Here is a 13,397-nt window from a genome sequence, read left to right on the forward strand (position 1 = left end):
GTAGACAACTACTATATATATTCCCATCACGTTGACTTTCTATATATTTCTTCTACTATATAAATCTCCACAAGAATGAAGTACACTGATCTTCCCGTTATTATATTCAAAACATTATAGACAAACCCCATGTTTTGTAGTGAGAATTATTCAATATATTTGATGAATGACAATTACTGCCACAGTTTGACATAGGGCTGCCCCCAAATAGTCGACTAAACGTTAGTCGATATGAAGAGGGCTTGGTCGAATAAATATTTATTAGTCGGTTAGTCGAAAAAAAAAAAAAGGGGGCTGCGCAGCAACGAGAGATCAAAGTGATCTCGTGCCTCGCGGTATACCAAAGCGCACGTGTGGGAGAGGTGTCTGGCTGATGCTAATAATTATGTCAGGAAAAAAGTCCGAAGTGTGGGATCATTTTGAAAAGTCGAAGGACGCCCTAAAAAGGCTGTTTGCAAACTCAGGAAAACATTTGCCTATCACTTGTCAACATCAAATATGTCTTATCATTTAAAACATGTAAGTAACGTTAACCACCTCACATAGCCCCTCGTTTTAACAATAAGGATATAAACATTTGCGCTGTTATGTTAAATCATATTCATGGTTTTTGACATGCATTTGTCTCTAGGCTCATCCACAATATAGCAGCGATGATGTGGTGCCGTGCGCTTCGACTTCGCAGTCAACAATGATGCAGCAGAGATTAGTTTTGAGACCCCCTCTAAGTGAGAAAGAAAGCGGGAAATCACAGAGAAAATCGTCGATTTCATTGCACTTGATATGAGACCGATCAACGTTGTCTGTGGTGAGAGGTTCAAAAAATTTTTTGAATTCCTCGAACCAGGCTACACCATTCCCAAACGCGACACAATAATGCATGGCTTAACAAGTAAGTTCAACACAACTAAAGAAATTCTTGTTAAGAAAATACAAAGTTGTACAGCAGTCAGCTTTACAATAGACACATGGAACCTCTATCCAGAGTGAAGGTTACCTGACCGTTACTGCACACTTCATGTCTGAAGATTGGCAACTACATTCTTTTGTGTTGGAAACAAAAGTGCTGGAGGAGAGCCACACAGCTACCAACATAAAAGAGCGACTCAGTGAAGTGATGGAAGAATTTAAAATACCTGGAGAAAAGAGGGTAGCAGTCGTACATGACAATGCCGCTTATATGGTGTTGGGCACAGAACTGATTTCTAATGATCCATCCTGGGGTAATGCGAAGGGCGTCCGTTGTGCAGGGCACAGGTTACAGTTATGCATAAATGCGGCTCTTAAAACTGACCCCATATGTCGATGCATCGCTGCTGCTAGACGCCTTGTGGGATATTTCAAGAAAAGTACCAAGGCTACAACAGCTCTGACTCATAAACAGAAGCAGCAGAATGTTGCAGAACACAAACTTATCCAAGATGTCTCCACAAGATGGAACTCCACGTACTTCATGCTGGAGAGACTCTTGGAACAGAGATGGGCGGTTACAGCTGTGCTGTCAGACCCTGAAATTACCAAACGGTCTGAACGAGGTCTAGATCTCACAACAGCACATTGGCTGACAGCTGAGCTGCTTTCTCAGGATTTAAACGCATCCCTATTTGCCACACTGCCCATGTTAATAAACATGAAGAGACGACATTTGGTGCTGCGCAACGAAGACAGTCCCACCACAAAAGCACTAAAGACAGAACTAGCAAAAGAAATTGACACGAGATGGACACTGACGGAAAATATCGCGACCAGCATTTATATACAAGCTGCTATCTTAGACCCACGTTTTAAGAGCTTGTCATTCTTTGACCAACTGGAACGAGAAGATGCGTACTCCACGGAGTCGGATCTGCCAGAAAGTTTATCTACAGAAGCTGCGCCAGAAAGTGATCATGACAGCATTCGCCCTGCAGAGGAGGGTGAGCCCGAACCAAAAAAGGAAAAGCAGGCCGAGATATCCATGCTGATGGCCATTGATGAGGAGGAGCATGCAGAAGAGAAGGATGAACTAAAAATGTACTTGGCAGATTAAACATAGGTTGATTCGGGACCATTGGCATGGTGGCAAAAAAATGAACATCGATATCCAAAGCTCGCTAAAGCAGCTAAACGCCTCCACTGTATCCCTTCCACATCCACTCCATCAGAGCGCATCTTTTCAAAGGCCGGCTTCATTGTGAACAAGTTGAGAAGCTCCCTTCTTCCCAACAATGTGGACAAGCTGGTGTTCCTCTCACATAATATGAAAAAAATAAAATCGAATTGAAAGCTTAGGTAAGAATGCTTAATTTCCTTTTTGTAGTGTTTCTGTTTGCTATCCGTTAGGCTATATTTGAAATAACGGCTATTTTTATAACGGGTAGGCTATACAAACAAATAAATACATATTATTTTTATTTATTCGTTTTTATATAATGCAGAAGTTGTTTTTATTCTGTTTGCCATTTGTTGTTTCAGGTCAAGACTCATCCGTCGTCTTAAGCCTAGTTCAGACTGCATGATTTTAGCCCCGATTTTGACTCGCCGACTGGTTTTGAGAAATCGCCGACAAATTCCCGAGATCACAGGGCAAATCGGTGCTCGTTCACGTGAGTGACAATCACACAGTGTGAACTATCAAAGACGCGATCTGAGAGAATCGCCGACGTGTCGCAGACACCCGTGAAATATTTGGCATGCTAAATATCTGGACCTGGCGGCGATTCAAAATCATGCCGTGTGAAAGGTGATCTGACTGAAAATCACATCGGCGATTACCTACAGCCAATGAGACAGCAACATCCAGGCCAGAGGTAAGTTGGAGGAGGAGTTATAGACCACAGTATCAACAAGAATAGCTTCGGCTTATTTTCTTTTCGCTGCAAATGAGTGCACATGCTATTTGTATGACAAGCTTCTTGCGGGCCACCATTTTTTTATAATAATACCAGTCCCATGTGAGAACTTGCACGCCTGACCTCGCGTTGTTTCCATGTCACTTCTCGCGTGTGTTTGGTTGTGAGACGTAGTTTGCGGACCGGGACAAAGTTGTCGGCGATTCTTCCTATTGTAAAGTCATGCAGTGTGAAACCTCCTGTCGCCGATCCATCGTGCAGTGTGAACACAGCAGCGACAGAATGCTACCCCAGATAGTCATGCAGTGTGAAAACACCTGTGACGCGATTGCTTTGAAAATCGTGCAGTCTGAACTCGGCTTTAATGGCAGTTTGCGGCTTTGCTCTGATATTTTTGATTTGTATTAGTGTTCTTTAAATTATTTGTTCCACATTTTGCCTGAAATATAGTTGTTCTAAACAATTTAATCAAATACTTAGACTGTTAATTTGTTTGCTGCCTTGTTTTTTATTTTAAGTTTTGGCGTTGTGTGATGTGCCATGTGCATTTATTAAATTGTTCGTTTGTGTTCATTTTCCTTTTGAACAATATAAAAATTAAATTGATTTTCCACTGTATTTTTATTCCAAACAGCGTTTTTGCTACATTATTTTTATTTTTTTTGCCTTGTTTTGTACAAGGCCTAAGTTACTAATATGTTTATTTTATTTATTTTAAAGAAATAATTTTTTTAAAAAAAATTTTAACTTTTTTTTTTTTACATGTAACTGTTACAGTTTGGATTTTATAATAAATTATTAAAATCCACAGGCAGTCTGATTGCTGTTTTTATGTTATAATAATTAGCCTATAATCTTCCGACCACTGATTTTTGTGTCCATAAGCGCTGCATACTTTAAACACTTTACTATTCTATTTTAAGCACTCAATTTTCAAATTGAACGCGCTAATATCAAGCTTTAGCATTTTCTGTAATATGGAAGTGTTAAACTTCAACTTGGACTGTACCTTTCCTTGTATATACTAGGGCTGGGCGATATGGACCAAAAGTCATATCCCGATAGCCTGGCAAGCCAGACCCACATAAATGTAGGGTCTGGGCACTCTCCATAGACAGGGCTCAACCGGAGGGGTGGGATAAACGGTTGTCTTTCAAACTCCTCGCCACGCAATAGGATAGCGCTACAACCAATCAGAGACTTAGTCGGTCAGGTGACGTAGTCAGAGCGACGAAGATTTTTAACAAAAATCAGTGCACTGTGCAGTCTGTCAGCTAAATAATAGACATAGATGGGCACTAAACCTTTAAAAGTAAACAAAAACATGCACAGACAAATCCAAATTACACCCTGCGGCTCGTGACGATACATTGATGTCCTAAGACACGAAACGATCGGTTTTTGCAAGAAAATGAACAGTATTTATATAATTTTCTTTTTAACTTTGATACACACCCACGTCCATCTGTCATGAGCACGAGTTTAGCATATCTATGATTCGACTCGTCACATGTGAACGCGCTTTGATGTAGTATACGCAAACACCGAAAGGGGAAATATGTAAAAAAAAAAAAAAAAAGAAAGTCCAGGATGAGTTTGCGCAAGCAAACGTAATCTTTTTCAGCTTTAAATGGGTTTGAACAACCAGGACAAGTGCAAGTAATTACCAGTTTGAATAGCCGCTATATCCACAATCTCTTGTGCTGTGTAAACAATGAGTGTCGTATACACGCCACAGATCGCTTCCGGTGTTTGCGTATTCTACACCACAGCGCGTTCAGATGTAACGAGCTCCTGCTCAGGACACATGGACGTGGCTGTGTATCAAAAGTAAAAAAATATATAAATACTGTTCAGTTTTCCACGCTTAATTCACGGAACCAGGAATTCATGTCTGACTGAATTTATGGTGGCAGGTCAGACGTCATCATGTTAAGCCCGCCCACCGACTCGTGATTGGCCCGGTACATCTTGGATTTTTCGGAAATTTAAGTGAATTGAGAGTAACTAGACTGACCTTAGAAGCAAATGTAATTTGCTGCCGCTAGGGGCGCGTCTAGATTCTAGGCTAATATCCCGATATATTTTGGCTGAATATCGATATACGATATATATCCCGATATTGGGGGGTTGCATATAATATGGGACGTCCTGAATAAGAACTGATCATTGTTTTTTTCTACTTTTTAGAAATGGGGTCTATATACCACGTTAAAATGTAATAATGTCCCATATCTAAAAAATGCTGCAGTAAAAAGGTTTCATGAGTTTTGCATATAATGCCGTCCTGAATAAGAACTGATCATTGTTTTTTTTCTACTTATTAGACTCTAAAGTCTAATAATGTCCCATTTCTCAGAAAAGAACCGTCAAGTACACCAATAAATAAAACGGATATTAAAGCAGAAATGCAAATAAATAAGTAAGTAAAAATTCACGAGCATTTTGTAGTATTATCTCTCAGTCCTGGGCGTCTAAATGAAAAGCCCTCTGCAAGCGCGTTCTCTCTGTGTTGTTTCTGAAACTACCGTAATCACTGTAATATGCGCGCACACTTAAAATCAATCGCGGCTGGCTTGACCGTGTTTTTCTGAACCGCGGCTGGCTTTACCGCAGTGATTATTTGCATGAGACGCTGCTTTAAAAAAAATTATAAAAAATACGGGACAAAACCCGTCCCGTATTGATTCAAAACGGGACGCGCAATTTCATTCTCAAATACGGGACGATTCCGTATTTTAAGGGACGGGTGGCAACCCTAGCTTCCACCCCTGGCTGTAACTTCTTTATGGCACTCCATACATATGACATGGTTTTGTTTCTCATCAGATACTTTGAATCCGAACCATCTCCATATTACTGAGCCGCTACTTTTTCGTTTACCAACCAATTTCTCCGCATGCTCAGCAGATGTTGTTGCTTCCTCCATGTTTGTTGAAGAGTGCCGGCGGAGTGTCTGCTCCAGAGTCCAGCCCCTCCTCTCTCTGTGCCTGAAAGAGAAGGGGCGTGGCCAGGTGCGCGCGAAGTAGTGCTGAGAGCTCCGGGTTAAAGCAGTTTGCTGGAGCAAGGCTCACAGCGCAGTTTGAACTACGCAGCCTATATCGATATATGCGATATGGTCAAATTTCATATCTCGTTTAAAAATATATCGATATATTTTTAATATCGATATATCGCCCAGCCCTAGTATATACGCAAGTTATTATATTAATATCATAAATTAACGATTATTCGACTAATCGCTAAAATGCAGGAGTGTTGGTCGACTAGGAATATCTTTAGTCGGGGGCAGCCCTAGTTTGACACCAACTTTCAAACAGATATTTAACTGATACTGAAACTTTAACTATTAAGGGCTGGCCACAAATAATTATTTCACGTTTCAAGTTTTTTGGGGGGTTTTTGAATGGAAGTGGGGCATTTTGTATAGTTTTAGGAATGTTTTGGAATTATTTTTATTTGTTATATATTAAAATATATATATATATTGTGGAGTGGGGCATCATTTCACAACCATTGCACGAATTTTACAAGCTTTAAGTCTGACTGCAGATTTAATTAAATTTAAATTTAATATTTGTATTAGCATTATTTGTGTTCTACAGGTTTCACCCAACCCTGTTCCTTTTGATATGATTCTCCTCCTTGGCTCTTTCTATAGCATACAGGGAGGACAAAACAAATCACCTCAATCCATTGTCTCCAAAGTGGTGCTGATAACATTCATCAACCCTGTTACCAAAGTTATTGTAGGAATAATAATCTCTATAACTATGAATAACTTATAGAGAAATACAAATATTGACAATCAGTATATAAGTTTGTAAACCTATATTGATGAAAGTCATAACAGTACATTTGGTATATACTTCATAGTATTTATTTACATATTTCAAGTGTTTATTTAAATCTGATGAACTGATTAAATTTTTATAACATGAATGTTCTTCAGCATCATGAATGAAATGAAGTATAAACACCAACCTGTTTGTTCCTCAGTGTGTTTCATTCTGCAGGGTTCTGGATCTCTCTGTACTCTTTAATCAACTCTGTCTTTGTGGATTTCAGCTCTTCTTGATGCTTTAATGCTGGTCTTCACTTGTAAACTGATGGGAATATTCTGGCATTTATTGGTGAAGTAAAGTGGGAGGGGCTTCACTGATGATGAATTGTAATGTGAGGAGCTAATCTGCACACAAAAAAAAATATATATATATAAATCACTGAGTTTGTTTTATTCTAATTGATAACAAAAATATAAATACTGTAATTGTTAATATTGAATTGAAAGCATAAAAACGGAAATAAATGTACAGAATCACCATCAGCAGATCATCTCACTTTATTCTGAGTGTTTGCTGTAAGAAACTGATTATTTGATTCCGATTATACGCTGAAAAAACACGTATAATAGCTGGATCTGGCAACAAACGTAGGCTGCTGCACCCGCGCTCTCACTCAACACGTTCTCAAGCCCCCTTCACTGCGCTAGCTTCTCGCAGCAACATGAATTGCAAACACTTATGTGATATGAGGTGGTTTAAACAGATAAATACTCATTCAAAGAGCTTGACATTTTACTTTTGAATATAAAAAATGACAGAGGTCCGGACCTCGGTGACCTCATAGCTGGCTATGAATAAATCATGAAACCTTAAGTAATAAAACAGAGCATCAGGAATATGTTATTCATATTTATCTGTAATAACGACAGCCTTATAATGCCTCACTTGGCTCACTTTAGCAGTGTCTGTCCTAGTATATTTTAACAATGTAAAGAAAGTAACAAATTCAATCTGTCAAAAATGCCAAAAGAGTTCAAATAAAACACAGCATCAGTTCCCCTCACAGATCTCAAACTTTGATTGTCATTCAGTAACAGTTCTCTCTCCAAACACCTAAACAATCTCACACATGAACACACAAAAGCGCTCAAAATCGGATCAGGTCTGAATGTATTCCTCATATTTTCCTCAAATGTTTGCTGCTGCTGCACTAAATGTTTATTTCAGTATTAAGTATGTCTAAACCCGATGAAAACAATACAGAAACAAACCTGCACAGTGTCACGTAAACAGACTGTATAAAGTGTGTTTAATGGTTGTGTAAATATGTGAAATATCTAAATATTTGCTCAACTCACCTCAGAAACTCGGCGCTGACTGAATGAGGGAAGAGACGCGCGAGCCGTGACGTCATCGCTCGTCTGAGGTAGGCTACGTGCTAAAAAACGCGCCAAATACAACGACAAAGCATCTTTAAAAATAAACATAATTACACAAAAATAACAACAAGAAATACACACCGCTTATCTTTATTACATCTTCTTTTTTGCAGCTTGTTGTTTAAAGCTGTGGTGAAATAGAGACTGTAATCAATTTATTTGTAAAATGATTTGTGTTGACTCGGTGTTGTTTAAAGTTCATAATAATTGCTTTGACTTTGTGAAGCCTCATGGTGTGAATGAAAACATCACCTCACTAGAACAAACTATATGAAATGTATTTATGATTCTGGATATCAAATGTAATTGTAATGCAAATGTAATTGGAAACTTCACAGCTTTCAAATCTAAAATAATTCTTGATACAAACAGAATGAGCATTAAGTAAAAATGGACATTATCAATTAATTATTTATAGTAAGAATAATGTATTTAATGTCTAATCAATCTTTACTTGAAGCAAAAAAAAAAAAAAAAAAAAAAGTGAAAGTGAAAATTAATGAGAAAGATTTGTCTCTTTTTATAAGGAGCAAAGAGAAGCAAAGTGGCCAGTTGCAAAAGTATATTTCGTATATGCATGGAAGACAAACTGTCTTATGGTTGGGTCCCGGACCTCCCATAAGTGTCCCCTGGTTAAAATAAAAATAAACATAAAAATACAATACAGTAAAATAATAATAATAATAATAATATGCTTGTACATACATGAAACTGATGAAAAAAATATTAAATGAAAAGTGGTGATTGCTGTAAAAAAATAGACCTGTGTCACGACTTCCAGGTAGTTATCACCTACACTTTTATGAATACTGAGGATTCAATCATATTCACTCATCTACTGCTTTGTGTCTGCTATATAGTACAGAAGTATGTGGTTTCGCAACCTTTTACTCCCCAGATCGATCAGGACTCTAGCTTCCAGTGACAAAGTATTTTTTACTTGAAATATCTTACTCAAAATGTCATCATATCGACATGAATGACTGAAGCATCAGAGGTGCTATATCTGTGTATCTAAAAAACACAGAACAACCCATCTATAGAAAAGCAAAAAATATTTATTTCAAATTGTGTTTTATTTCAGGTTTATGACAAGCAATTCAATGCCCAAATGTAATCTGTGCAAGTGTCAAATAAACAACTCTTGGATTGACTTTCTATTCAGATCAATAAGAAATTCGATCACATGAGAGTTGAATATCAAGAAATTTTGCAGTCAAAAGAGACATTCACACTGTTTATCAAAAACATCTTGGTGAAACTGTTATAATGTAGATGTAGGAGGTATCACATCACAAATGCAGTATGGCATATCACAAGGCTCAGTACTAGAATCATTGCATTTCATGCTTTACATGTTACCTTTGGGAGATATGATCAGGAAACATGTTAGGTGACATCTTTCACTGTAATGCTGATGATACTCAGCTTTATATTTCTGATGAATTAGTTCATTTTAAACATAATTATCAGACATTATACTCAGTCTCATTGTACTAGTCCGACAGCATCAATTTGTTTAAAAAAATATATACAAAATACCTTCATATTGATTTGTAGTTTTTTTTAAAAGAGTGCACCTGTGTTCATTCCAGTGGAAATAAAGATCACATAATCCTAGTTTAAGATTCTTTGACACACTTAGCAAAATGGATGGAGAGTTTGTTCTTTTCTGAGTCTTGACCTCCAATGAGAAGAATGACAGCTAAACTGAAAAATCATATTCCATATTTTTATTTTAAAGAAATTCAGAGTTCAGCTCCCGTCCAGATGATCCAGTGATCTAGATTATTCTGAAAGACAGAAAGGATTCTGGAAAAGCTCATCTAGAATCCCTATACTGTGAGAAACAAGGTTTGAAGACCATCAGTCTGAAGTGAGTGAGGGCAAAACACAGATCAGGAAGAAGCAGATCCATGTGATTAATTCTTCAGGTCTACTGGATCCTGATGTAAAAAAAATAAAAAGCCAGATCGTCTGGAGGAACCTGTGGAAAACAACGAAGATGTAATTTATGTTGTAAATGACATTAATAATAGAAACATAACAGTTACACTGTGAGGGACTGAGAACATGTTAGTGGTGACAAGAAATAACGGGATAAATTCATAACAGTAAGCCATTACTTTGTCACTGATCTCAAGGAAGGAATCCAGGGTATGTTTTAATAATGATTTGATCGTCAAATGCTAATCCAGAATAATCATATTCCAGAGAGAAAAGATGTGTTGCTCTGCACATAAAGATCAACTACTTACCGTTATTTCAGACTGTGCTGATCTGGTTTCTCCACTGCATGGATCTGCATGTGTATCTTCAAGTGACTTTTAAAAGTGAAACTTGTTCCACACTGATCACAAGTGTGTGGCTTCACTCCAGTGTGGATCCTCTCATGTGTTTTCAGACTTTCTGACTGACTGAATCTCTTGTCACAGTGTGAACACTTGTAAGGTGTTTCTCCAGTGTGGATCCTCATGTGTTGCTTCAGGTGACTTTTAACAGTGAAACTCCTCCCGCACTGATCACACGTGTGTGGCTTCTCTCTAGTGTGAACTCTCATGTGAACATTACAATTTTGTTTGTTTGTGAAACTCTTCCCGCACTGACCACATGTATATGGCTTCTCTCCAGTGTGAACTCTCGTGTGAAAATCACGAGTTTGTTTTCTTGTGAAACTCTTCCCGCACTGACCACATGTATATGGCTTCTCTCCAGTGTGGATCCTCTCATGTGCTTTGAGACTTTCTAACTGACTGAATCTCTTGTCACAGTGTGAACACTTGTAAGGTGTTTCTCCAGTGTGGATCCTCTCATGTGTTTTCAGACTTCCTGACTGACTGAATCTCTTGTCACAGTGTGAACACTTATATGGTTTTTCTCCAGTGTGGATCCTCATGTGTCGCTTCAGGTGACTTTTAACAGTGAAACTCATTCCGCACTGATCACATGTGAATGGCTTCTCTCTAGTGTGAACTCTTATGTGAACATCACAATTTTGCTTGTTTGTGAAACTCTTCCCGCACTGACCACATGTATATGGTTTCTCTCCAGTGTGGATCCTCTTATGTGCTTTGAGACTTTCTAACTGACTGAATCTCTTGTCACAGTGTGAACACCTGTAAGGTGTTTCTCCAGTGTGGATCCACTCATGTGCTTTCAGACTTCCTGACTGACTGAATCTCTTGTCACAGTGTGAACACTTGTAAGGTTTTTCTCCAGTGTGGATCCTCATGTGTTGATTCAGGTTACTTTTAACAGTGAAACTCATTCCGCACTGATCACACGTGTGTGGCTTCTCTCCAGTGTGAACTCTTATGTGAACATCACAACTTCGCTTGTTTGTGAAACTCTTCCCACACTGATCACATGTATATGGTTTATCTCCAGTGTGGATCATCTCATGTGCTTTCAGACTTTCTAACCGCCTGAATCTCTTGTCACAGTGTGAACAGTTGTAAGGCGTTTCTCCAGTGTGGATCATCATGTGTCGGTTCAGGTTACTTTTAAGAGTAAATCTCTTTCCGCACTGATCACACGTGTGTGGCTTCTCTCCACTGTGAAATTTCATGTGAAGTTCAAGATTATGTTTATTTGTGAAACTCTTCTTACACTGATCACATGTATATGGTTTCTCGCCAGTGTGGATCGTCTCATGTGCTTTCAGATTTCCTGACTGACTGAATCTCTTGTCACAGTGTGAACACTTGAAAAGTTTTTCTCCAGTATGAATTGTCTGGTGCTGTTTTAAATTATTCACGTGAATAAAAGTCTTCCCACACTCAGAGCACATGTGAGCTCGAACACCAGTATGAATTTTCTTGTGTGTATATACATTTTCCAGCCTTGAAAAACTCTTTCCGCACACAGAACATGGATGTGGCCTCTCTTTCGTGTGCACAGTCATGTGTGTCTTCAGTACAGATGCCCTAAGAAATGTTTTGCCGCATTCATTACATGCGAACGGCTTCTCTCCGGTGTGAGCTCTAATGTGAATCTTAAAACTTCCTTTGTATGTGAAACTCTTCCCAGATTGATCACATGTGAATGGCTTCTCTCCAGTGTGAACTCTCGTATGACGCTCATGATTGCGTTTGTTTGTGAAACACTTTCCACACTGAGTGCATGTGAAAGACTTCTTGGCTCTTTGTTTCTTTAAAAATGTCTCCTCCACTTCACTCAGCTCTTCACTCTCCTCATTCTCTTCCAACATGTCTGAAATTTAAAAAAAATTATAATTTTCAGTACATCAAAATAGTAAAACATTAAAGAATATGAAGCGAAAGGACATATAAGTGAACACTGAAGTAACAAAGTAGACAACTGCTATAAAATATTCCTATCATGTTGATGACTTTCTATACATTTCTTATACTCAGGGGCGGATTTATAGGGGTGGCACGGGGTGGCAATTGCCCCATTTGCCACCCCAGCACTAGTGTCCCAGTGTTCTAAAAATAAGAGTTTCCTCGACCGATTTACAGCAGCGACTCTGTATTTTGATGTCATAAAAATAGCGTATAGTGTGACGAGCGTCCCAATCATATATCAGCGTCGCCCTGGAAACCAAGGACTGAAACCTAGAAGAGCTAATTAGAAGCCAAGCGATCAAGCGAAAACATGCAGTAAGGTTGTCGCATCAGTCCGCGATGGCTTGAAAACAAAAAATACGAATTATGTTTAAAACGAGAACTCGCAAAATCGCTAGCCCGACGTGCCGGAGCTATTTGGTTTCCCTGTCTGGCTACCAAAATGTTTAACTGACCTCCCCGACAGATTATCGTAAAGTAGAGAGGTCCTGTGGGTTCCTCAATTTAGTTGTATCAAATTTAACGTGATAAAAAGTTTTAAATATGTTAAACAATATATTAATATGAATAAGAAAATGCTTAATTATAATTTTTAAAAGTTCTTACAGTCTTTATATGAATGTATCTGAAGGGAACAGACTGTCCTAGAATCTTGTCCTTCACTAATGCTGCTGTGTGTACAGCTGTTACTAGGGAAACCGTGATGTTTCAGCGCACCTAAAGCGCCCCCTCGTGACAAAGAATGAAATTGCAGATTTTCAGCTGTTTGTAGTCAGATTATTGCAAATAAGGACCCACGTCTTTATGCAGTACAATACTGCAGATACTCTGTAAATTATATTAATTAATTATTTTAAATTTTAGATTTTTTTTATACTGTATGTTGGCTACTTATATTAGGCAATGTTATATGCAATGCAATCCAGACAGTTGTTTATTAATAGCACAATAACATCCGTTTTAAAATGAAGAACTCATGTATGTGGACATGTAATTTAACACAGTGCTGGAAAATCTTGAAAATGCACCTTGAAA

At 38.3% G+C, this 13,397-nt stretch overlaps 1 protein-coding gene across 1 annotated transcript in view; it reads right to left on the bottom strand.

The window, feature by feature from the left end:
* LOC141330614 (uncharacterized) overlaps positions 1-13,397 on the bottom strand; it is a 71,783-nt gene that overhangs the window by 19,676 nt on the left and 38,710 nt on the right. Inside the window, 2 exon segments of the mRNA XM_073835535.1 lie at positions 10,327-11,472; positions 11,557-12,133. Of these exon segments, the coding sequence (XP_073691636.1) occupies positions 10,327-11,472; positions 11,557-12,133 (1,723 nt within the window).

Source organism: Garra rufa, chromosome 1, assembly GCF_049309525.1.
Source record: "Garra rufa chromosome 1, GarRuf1.0, whole genome shotgun sequence".
Lineage (NCBI taxonomy): Eukaryota > Metazoa > Chordata > Actinopteri > Cypriniformes > Cyprinidae > Garra > Garra rufa.